This window comes from Nestor notabilis, unplaced genomic scaffold (assembly GCF_000696875.1).
Source record: "Nestor notabilis isolate BGI_N333 unplaced genomic scaffold, ASM69687v1 scaffold8626, whole genome shotgun sequence".
Taxonomy (NCBI): domain Eukaryota; kingdom Metazoa; phylum Chordata; class Aves; order Psittaciformes; family Psittacidae; genus Nestor; species Nestor notabilis.
The window spans coordinates 9,441-19,830 of NW_009933276.1; the positions used below are offsets into that span (position 1 = coordinate 9,441).

Genomic DNA, 10,390 nt, shown 5'->3' on the forward strand with positions numbered 1-10,390 from the left:
TGTTGTGGGGTTGCCGCATGGCAAACGTAGTAATGCGGGGTGGTCCTGTACAGATCAATTGCCTATCCAGACCAAGCTAGATGTGTTGGTCAAATACCAACTCCTGTATGAAAAGCACATCTTCTAGCTGATAGGCTACCTGGAAAACCTCATTTGTCTGTCATGTTTCTAAACAGTATTTCTTCTCTTGCAAAACGAAGCATATGCTCATAGCAGTCCAAGTGCGCCTGAGCTACCTGCAAATACTGGGAGACTTGAAGATGTACAATGGGAAGATCTTTAATGCCACCCTGATGGTACGAGTGTGTTTAATTATGCAACTGGGCTTTGGCATACTGTCTTATTGCCTTGCTTTGTGCATCTCTTACTGTACTTGGACAATAACTGCAAAAATTTCACCATTTCACCACAGTGTAAGATCATGTCTTAACCAAAGCAAACCCTATCTAAGGAAGAAATGTTTCAATATTTTTCTTAATCGATTGTTGATGTGAGACTAGCAACGTCTTACTGAGTCTCCTTCCCTGTCTTTGCTCTGATCGTTGTAGAAAATGTAACATTAGCTCTAGTGATGCTGTTTCAGCTAGTCACACTACTTTTCCCTGTCCTGGGACTTCATTATAAGTATTGGTAAGGGATGCTGCTAGGATAACCCACCATAATCCCATTGAAGTGAATAACACACCAGCCTACACAATAATTCTGCTATTTTTTCAAATCGAAAGCTGTGACTCTTGCTCTTCAGATGACCTCTGTCTATATTTTGTATATTGTAAAGTACTTAAGAGATCTGGGGATGTTTCAAAAACTCTTGAAGAGATATTGGCCATACTTAAACCTTACTGTACAAAAGAACACTGCTCTTTTCACAACCCCCCAAGAGTTTCTTGGGTTTTTTTTTTTTGTCTGTCCTCACTTCGATCTGTACTGAACTATAGACAACAAGCTGTTTTGTATAGTGAGCTGAGCAGTGTAGTCTGCATCAGAGGAAGACCTTACTGATGGGTTACAGTAATGCAGAGGTTCACAGTTGTGTGCAAATTGAAATAGTTTTGCAAAATTATTTGGGTCTTAATTTATTTGTAAGTGTCTATTCTAACAGAAAGTGTTAGGAAGAACTTTGGAAAGTTCTTCCAAAACCAGAATGCCTTCCTGAAGTTTCTAGCCAACTCCAATAGGTCTCACTCAGTCCATCTGGCACAGCCTGCCAGGTGATACTTCTGATAGCAATCTGCTGCTGATCTGACCTCTTTGCATCTGCTAGATGGCTGGTGCTTCTCTGGGGCCATCTGCCTTGGGGGTACAGGGAAACTGGTGGTCCCCAAGGCAGAGAAGAGAACAGAACAGCTGGGAGCAGGTGACACCTGACAGCCTGTAAGTAACAAGGGGCTCCCTCTGCAGCTGGTTACAACACAGCTGTAAAAACAGTCCAGTGTTAAGATACTACACAAGATCAGATGGCTGAGGAGTCTCTGCCCAGCACAGACAATTTGGTTCATGCTCAGATTTTGGTTACAGATCTAACCTCTCCCCCTTACAGCTACAGGACAGAGAATCATACGTTGCCTTGCTGGTGGGTGCCAAGTATGGTGTGAGCCAGATTATCAATAATAAGCTCAACATCATAACAAGTCTGGCAGAGTTTGCAAACATCAGCAGAGTGGAGCTTACAGAGGAGCCTGAAAAAGTGAGCACGGTCAAAATCTATCTGCAGGATCTGAAGGTAAGTTCATGATGACTAGCATGTGGCTGTGTCAGAGCTAGAGAACAAGTGGGGAGTCATTCACACCATGTGTTCTTTTCAAAATCTGACATTCCGCTGATGGTATCATCAGTAAAAAAGGGTTAGAGCACACTCAGAAGGGAAAACTCATAGGAGGAATACAAAATTACTGAAGAAAAGTGATTCTTCCTGCTGTCCTCCATCAGTGAGACATATCAAAGAAACAAAATGCGAGAAAATCAATTCATCTTATTTCTCTGTGCCTCATGCAGAAACAGTGCTCTGGAGTGATGGTGGTATGGGGGAGGGAAAATGTCATTTCAATGTGCAGCATGTTCCTGCAGATGGCGATACAAGCAATATTTGTATATTTTAACATTTTTTACTGTTTTCTTCCCTCCATCTCCCCCTAAAAACAAACAACAAGCTGCTGACTCTGCTCCTGGAATCAAACAGTGCAAAAGATCTTGTCTGCCTCATCACTGGCTATTACAGACTGTTTGTGGATGCAAATGTCTCCATATTTACCTGGGGGGACAAAAAAAAGCAATTGCATCGTGTCTCAACTGAAGAAGGTTTTAAAAAAACAGCATTTTTTTTTGTTTGTTTGTTTGGCTTTTTTTTTTTATGGTTTTTGGGTTTTCTTTTTTTTTGGCCAAAGGATGGGTAGAAAGTGGGTGCATGCTACAGCACTGGAAGTGTTATTCGCTCCTGGGAATAGTATCATGCTAGAACAGTAGCCCACTGGCATCTGCAAGTTATTAAGACTGTCAGCCATGGTGCAGGCAGTGCCAGGTTTCCATCAACCCCAGACTGTTAGGCAGGGGGAGAGCAGCAGTAATTGGCAGCTTTTCCCAAGAAGTGAAGGCTGAGTGCCTGTTACCAGAATGGCAAACCTGACACTGAGCACTTGTGCTCTTCTGCCAGCCTCCTGAACAACTCTTATCTGCTGGCACCCCTCAGCCAGGAGAGAGAGGATCCATTTGCCATGCTGTCCTGTCCCTTGTCAGGATAATTGCAGCCTCATAAGGGTTACAGACTGAGGCTTTAGGCAACGAGTTAACAGGCTGCTGTTCTGCAGCTCCCTCTGGTACTGCTTTGCGGTAAAACGAGGCAAAGCAGGCAGGAGGGACCAAGCCTCCACTGACAGGTTATGTATAGCTCTGCAGGTCTGATTGCACCTTCATCTTGCTTGCTGATGAGCAAGTGAGGGCAGAACTCTCTGGGCTTTAAGACTCTGCTCTGCAGACAAGTTCATAACCCTTGTCTGGCTGTTCCTCCTTGCCACTGCAAGGGACAGGCTGATAGATGTGTTTAAATCCCAGGATATGAATCTCGAACCTGCAGTGACTCTGACGACTCCTGGGAGCAGGATTCTTCAGACCATTGCTTGGACACTCCTACAGCATACAGCAGTGGCCATCCTGAGTGCAACAAGGAGGAGCTCCACAGTCTGGAGAAGGACAGCACAAAGCCCCAGTCTGGAGGGAGTGACCAATATGATAGATGTGACAATACAACAGACACTGCATCTGAGGCTTCAGATTCAGCCAACACTGAGAGCCGAGGATTTAAGACAAGTGGCTCCAGTGACTCTGTGAATGCACTGGAGGAAGATGAGTTGGAAATGTGCTCTTCCTTCAGGCCGGAATTCTTCCACTTCTACACACCAACAGTTCAGGAGATGAGCCACTCAGACAAGACCTTCTTCCCCATTCCTGTCTTCCCCATTCCTGCGGCAGGAGGCTCCAGCAGGGCAGAAACTGGAGACTACTTCTGCTTCTTGCAGGTACCACATACAGAGGAGCTTGGGTGTGAAGACAGCCCCTCTGAGCAGAGAGGAGAGGACGTTGGTGCAGCTGTGGTGGAAACCAGATTGTCTGAGAAAAACACCATGGGCTATTACAACCTGTGCTACAGCGTATCCCCTGCAGGCAGTGTGGAGAGGAGCAATGTCAGTTACAGCCCTCAAAGAAGTCCTTGGAAAGATGGGTCTGCCCAGGAAGGGGCACCATGTGGAGCAGAGCTGACTGCAGAGGTGAGCGATCCCATTTTGGAGCCACCCCCAGGCTTTGGTGACACCAGCTCTGAGGAGGAGTTCTATGATGCTGCAGACAGGCTTAGCCCTCCGGATGCCTTGGCAGGTAAACCCTCACCCATATGCTGCAGGTCACCTTTCTTCCACCCCATGGGCTAGGGTGTTGCCTGTTTCCCATGTCAGTCTTCCTAGAGAGATCATCTTTCAGCTCTTCATAGATTTCCCAAGATTTTTAAAGGACCTTTGAACACCCATTCTTTATAAGCCATTCTTCAGCAGAAACACAGTGGATGTGCACACAGGATTCAGAGCTGCAACTCTGCAGGGAAACCTGTCATTGCATCCAAGCATTAGATCCCATTAGAAGTCAGTTTTCAAATGAGTTTGGCATTCTGGAAATTCCCAGGTTTATGCAGGAATTCCAGAATGCTGATGTATGGCTCTGCCCAATTCTGAAGCCAAGATGCTGCATGAATAAGTTCTGTACATACCTCAATGTAGGCTGAATCTTCAATGATTAAAAGAGTGATGAGTCCCAGAAATGTAACACAGGAAAGATGTGTGTCCTTGCACTGAGAAGGAGCTTTGTGGTAAACATTCCCACTGGCAGGCAGCACCTTCACTCTACTACCTTCCTTTAAGCTGAGGAGAGCTAAAAGCTGTAAAACATTATTGTTCCATGCACCCCCAAGATAATGATCTTTTGGAGTCAGAGGCATGTTACATAACTGGGTCAAGGAGTCCTGTGGCTGAGCAGCTCCCTGGTCATTGTATTTTCTCAGAAAGAAGAGGATTCTTGTTTCTGAAATAGTCAGCTCTTTCAACATTAACTGAACTTCTTCATTTGTTTTGTGTATTTAGTACAATTTTAGCTTTTGCATTCATGCACAGTAACAATACCATGTTCAGACACAACACTGCAATCTCTGGAAATTTTTATCATCTAAATGTCTGGGCTGGAAATTTCTGATCATGTTAATAAATCTCCAGAATTAGGCAGTACTCTCTGTAGCTACTGCTAATACCACCAAATTAAACTTGGGAATTACAGATCTACCTGCAGTCAGATCAAGTGACTCCAATAAACAAAGGGAGAGACTACCCAGCACCCTTCATCACTAATGCTGGACTTCAGTCTTTGTAGCCATAGGCACAAATTTTATTTTCCTTGACATAGCAGATTCCAAGTAGGTGCTTGATCATAACATAAGAGACAGTTTCCTCTGGCACTTGGGAGCCAGGCTTTGCAGCCAAACATTTATGTCTGCAATTGCAGAACCTGTGTTAAGAGTTTTTTGGCTCACTGCATAGATGCATGGATATTCTGCTGCCTGGGGCTACTTCCTGACTTGCACGGGTTTTTTTCTTGCCAACAGGCTACAATATGATGTCCCAGGAGGGTACAGACAACTGCTCCTGCATGCTAAAGAAACCAAGGTGTTACAGCTTGGGGGAAAGCCCAATGACAAGGCAGACAGCAAGGGAGAAACACAGAAAGGAGAAGGAGATGACATATGCTAAGAGCCTAAAGAAGAGGAGATCTTTCCTGAAAACCCATTACACCTCACAGGTCACTTTCCCCTTGACTTTACCAGGCTCTCTGCAAAGCTGCAGCTCTTGGCCACCCACACCAACACTCCTAGCTCAGCTGCCCTCTCCACCCTCCTCTGAGAACATCAGGGATGCAGAGCTGGGACTTCCTGCTGCCACCCAAGCTCAGAGAGACAGTGCTAGCCCAAATCCATCCTCTGACCTGATGGAGATGGAGCCTGATACCATGGAAACAAAATCAGTGACTGACTCAGTGGTTTCTTCCATTTCAGCTATTCACCTGCAGGGTGTTGCCATGCAGGTGGACAGTGGCCTCCAACCTACACATGCTGTACATCCACCTTTCCTGTCCCTGAAGGAAGGTGTACCCCTTCCTGGGGGCACATCTTATTTACAGTCTGTCAGGTCACCTGCTCAGGGAAGTCCTTCCATGAAGACAAATACTGGGTTGCCAAGTGAAGAGAGCTGTATGGCCACCAAAAGCTTGCTGGCCCATGTGGCATGGGAGGATATGGGTGAGGTGATGGCAGCCCAGCACAAGGCTGGCAATACACCCCCATTCCCCGGCCAAGAGGTGGCCTGCCCTGGTAACAAACACACACTGCCACCATCAGCTCATGGCCGCAGCATGTTCTCTCCCCATGAGGTGGACCTCACTGCTGGGAGAGAAGCAGCACATAAGGAGCCTGTCCCAGCTCCTTGTGAAGAAGGAAAAGCTAATTGTGACAGCTGTACTGAAAACAGCAGTGACAGTGCCTTGTTACAGGCAAAAAGCAGACCAGTGATAAACAAGGAGGCCTTACAGAAAGCGCACAATAAAAATCACATACGTTTTCCAGATGCAACCCAGCTCTTAACAGATTGCAGCAGCACTTCTGGGGTTATAACTCGCCTCTCCTGGCTCTCATGTGGGCTGAGGACAGACTTGACATCACCCAGCCCATCTCAGGAATGGGTAGGTATCCCACTAGAGCTTTTGGACTCTGAGAAAACCAGTGTGTGCCTGGGGGCTGATGCTATTGGAAAGGAGATGCAAACATCTCCAGCTGGAGCACTGTTTGAGAAAGAGTTGCTAAGCAGCCAGGAGCTGGATGAAGGAGACCCTAGAAAAGATGCAGGAAATGTGGCTGTCACACACCCACAGCCTGTTCAGACTCCTCTTCCCAGAGAACAGCCTACTGAGGTGGGAAAAGACTCTCCTAAAACTCCATCTGTAGGGCTTTCCATCTCCTCAGGCCCAATTCCCTTTGGCATGTTGGAGAAAAGAGCAGAAGATCTTGGGGCTTCAAAGCACTCCTTCCTCTGCTTTAACCACAAGGAGGATGAGCAGAGTCAGCAGAGTGCTTCTGACCCCATCACGACCAGGTCCTTCGGGTTTTCCACAATGAAGACATCTCCACCACAGCTTGGGATGGACAAGTGCAGCTGTCAGCTGTCCTATACCAGCTGCTTCCACAGGCCTGATGACATGGGAGAATATGAAACTACCATCCCCATGTGCAACACGTTTTTGGGGCCCCTCACCACCCCACCATCCAGCAGCCGCAGTCTTCCTGGGACCCCTGTGAGCAGTTACTCAGCCTCTATTGCTAGGGACATGGCATGGTGGGACCCTTACGTCCAAGCCCTCAGCAAGCTGAAGGACCAAGCACGGATGAGTCCTGCAGATTTTTCCTGCTTCCTGGCCTACACAACAGAGCTTCGGGAGGTTGTGAGGAAGCTCTCCAGGAACCAAGCAACCCATCTGCAAGGTCGATGTTCTGAGCAGGGTGCTGAGAGCAAGGGTGCCCTTGGCTTAGTCTCCCAGCATCTGCTGTCCAGTTGCCAGGAGCTCTTGAAAACAGAGCAGCCCCTCAAAGAGCTGCACAGTGTGCTGAGGGTGACATTCAACCACCTAGTTCAACTGGCAGTGGCCTGCTTCCAGGTGACGCACTGCCAGCTGTGCAGGCAGAGGCAGCAGGAGCTTGGGGCTGCACTCATGGATGTGGTGGGAACCTACCAGCAGCTTGTGCAGGCTGTTCACCAGCAGCTCTGCCAGCAAGCCTGCCCGGATGTGGGTGCCAAGCTCCTTGCCCGCCAACACACAGCCCTTACAGCTGCCATATTTTGTCTTCTGCAGCAGTTCAGGGTACCCCCGTTGTTGTGATGGGGATGTTTGGTGGCACAAGTGCACTGGGTGGGAAGAGCCCAACCTTCTGTCCAATACCAGGCCCTGTGCTACAGAATGTCTAGCCTCACAGCTCAAGAATGGTCATGGAAGCGCTTGTCCATGGTGTCAGCTTAGCTCCACCAAGCGCCACCCCTGTGCAGGGGGTGGTTGTGGAGCAGGGCATACTGCCCTCCAGCCTAGCTTTGCGCAATTCTGTGTACACAATCTCTATGTAATATGCAAACTCATAGAGTACTTCAGTGGCTTATGTATCTTGCCTGGGGCTTGTCCCTCACCTCCCAAAGGTCTTGAAGGTGGCTGGTCTCAAAGTGTTGTCTTAGCCTTCTGTCACTTGTGGAGCTGTTTAGCCTGCCTTTCTTCCCACTCCATACTCTCCAGGCAGTCTCTGAAATAGAGTGATGTCAAATCCCACCCTGGCCCAACATGAAGGAACCCAGGATGCTTTGTCCACCTTCTGTGGCTGAGGACATAATGGAAACTTCTTTGAGAACAAAGCTGTGCTATATTTAACTGCTTTTTCTTGCAAGGGCAGAAAAGAGGCTTGTTCTACGCAGTGCAGGCAACACCACATCCTGCTCTTCTGATACTGTTTCTGTGTGTCAGCTAGCTCTTCTATTTACATTTGCTGATCCTTGAGAGGGTCCCTAACAAATACCCGCCCCTTCCCTGGTCTGGGCTAGCATATGTTGCTGCATAGAAAACTCAGGGGCTAAATTGTAAAGTTAAAGGCTCTTACACTGAAGCCAAACTGCAAACCTCTAACTACACACCAACAGCTAATGAGTGGGGGGAATGTGAAGACTAAGAACTGGAAGAACACATAGGGCACAGCAGAACAACACGCACTGGCAAACACAAATTCAGCCTATATGGGGAGAAAGACCCAGTGCAACAGGCCCTACTGATACTGCCTCATTGCACTGAATTCCAGGTGTTGTAAAAGGCTCTTGATGTGAAAGAAAAATGAAAATATATATGCAAATGTGATAGCAATTTACCTCAGAAGACCTTAAAGTCCTTGCACTGGTGGTTAGAGCTAGTCACTGGCAGTGACATGGAGGTTGTTTGGTGGTTTGTTTGGGTTTTGGGGATTTTTTTAGCAATAATGACTGAGGTAACATATCAACTTAGATGCATCAAAAATGCTTTCTGCTGTGGCTGTGAAATACATCTGTTCTCTTTGTGCAGGGTAGAGTCAGATCCCAGATACCTTTCCAGGAGGAACTTCAAGGTTAGTGAACTTTGCATGTCAGTGTGTGATGATGTCCTATCAGTAACTATAAGGATGCAATGGGAGTTTAAGAGTAAACATTTTATTTTAGGTTTTTAAAGTAGATGCACAAGATTAGGTATAGGCTTCAACAACTCCCCGAGTCTTCAACTGATTTAAAGTTGTTAGGACATGGTGCACCTGGAAACTGTTTCTCCATCTGGGAATCCCATCTTGTGTACCCAATTGGAACAGCATTGTCCTTTTCCATGGGAAGAAGTCTTCCTCACCAGGGAGCTTTGCAGTTCTAACTTCACCTTTTTTAGCAAAATGCAAGAAATATCTTAAAGCACTCCTTCCTGCCCCAGGACAAGTATAGATGCAAGAGTCAGAAACACTCTAACAAGCATCTCTAAAGAAGTAGCACTGAATTCCTATTAGTTTTCACTTGATTCCAGGGCTGCATTAGCTTGCGTTTTCTATTCAAGGGGAAAAAGTAATTTTCAGCATTGTACTGCTGAGGCAGAATGTGTCACTCTTGGTAGGGTCCTTGAACAACATTTAAGCAGAGCTATCCTCTCTATGCACATTCATGCTGGTGCCTCTGCTCAAAATTTGAAGTTTGTCTCTCTTGTCTGCACAGCTCTTTAACATGACAGAATAAAGAATTTTCTTGTGCATTATCATGCTAAGGTATTTCCACTTACTTCACTGCCTCTGGTAGCACATAGCCTTTCCCAGAAGAAACTCCAGCTTTCAAGGCTGCTGGCCAGCTTCGAGTCTCATAGTAAGTTGATAAGATATCAAAGACTGTCAAGAAGAGAGAGATGTACCATGCTATGATAACATACTAGCAAGCTCGACTAATACATATCCCACTGGCTGCAAAACATGAGGAAGTTACAATAGCTGATGACAGAGAAGGTTAGCATGGGATCTGGGGGTTTGCCTTCCTCTCATTTAAAAATCTGACAAGCGAGTGTTTGAGGCAGCTTCAAAATAGCACACAACTATTTCGAAGATTACTTTTGGGAGCTCTGGATAGGCAAAGCAGAGGCTGTATCAACTAAAGCAAGGTTCCCCAGTCACCATTTGACTAACCTGTACTACCCATCTGTGCAGCTGACCACCACGGTGGATCATACCTACTGCACTTCCACCACTGTTTCTCAGATGCTGTGTTTCCAGATCTCCACAGAGTCATCTCTAGCAGCTATGCTTGGTGCTTTGCAGAGCCTTCCACCACCTCCTCTGCCTTGTGCTGATGGAGATGGCAATGATGTCCTCATGCCAGAGATAAGAATTTACTAGAGCTGGCCTAGGACACCTCTCTGCTCCATAGTCTGTAGCAGAGAGGTGTTCACATTAAAAAGCCCCAGACCACCAGTGGAGGTAGAGGAGCATGGGCACATCCACTGGTGTGACTGGGTGGCCCAACTCATAGTCACGACATGGAGCCATTACAGTGGTAGAGCATAGGAACACATCCTAGTGTTGTGAGCCTTGCCTTGGCTGAGCCTGACAGAGGCATGACAATTTCTGTTCTCCCCTGCCTGGGACCTTGTATGACTTGAAGCAACAGCAGCGTCCTCACATCTCCACCACACTAAATGTTCACTGCTTTGTGCAAAGCAAGTCCTGTGTCCCTGAGAATGTGCTGATGCAGAGAAGTACACAAGATCTTTAAAATGGGGGCAG

The 10,390-nt window shown here is 46.9% G+C and overlaps 2 protein-coding genes across 2 annotated transcripts in view; one reads left to right on the forward strand and one right to left on the reverse strand.

The window, feature by feature from the left end:
- Positions 1–7,458, forward strand: part of FRMPD1 (FERM and PDZ domain containing 1) — a gene marked incomplete at its 5' end in the record, with an annotated part of 13,089 nt that extends 5,631 nt beyond the window's left edge. The window contains 5 exons of the mRNA XM_010016794.1: positions 201–296; positions 1,541–1,723; positions 2,151–2,298; positions 3,049–3,867; positions 5,138–7,458. Of these exons, the coding sequence (XP_010015096.1) occupies positions 201–296; positions 1,541–1,723; positions 2,151–2,298; positions 3,049–3,867; positions 5,138–7,458 (3,567 nt within the window). The remainder of the gene's footprint in view (positions 1–200; positions 297–1,540; positions 1,724–2,150; positions 2,299–3,048; positions 3,868–5,137) is intronic.
- Positions 7,459–9,395: 1,937 nt separating this feature from the next.
- TRMT10B (tRNA methyltransferase 10 homolog B (S. cerevisiae)) overlaps positions 9,396–10,390 on the reverse strand; it is a gene marked incomplete at its 5' end in the record, with an annotated part of 3,530 nt that continues 2,535 nt past the window's right edge. The window contains one exon of the mRNA XM_010016795.1: positions 9,396–9,502. Within this exon, the coding sequence (XP_010015097.1) occupies positions 9,396–9,502 (107 nt within the window). The remainder of the gene's footprint in view (positions 9,503–10,390) is intronic.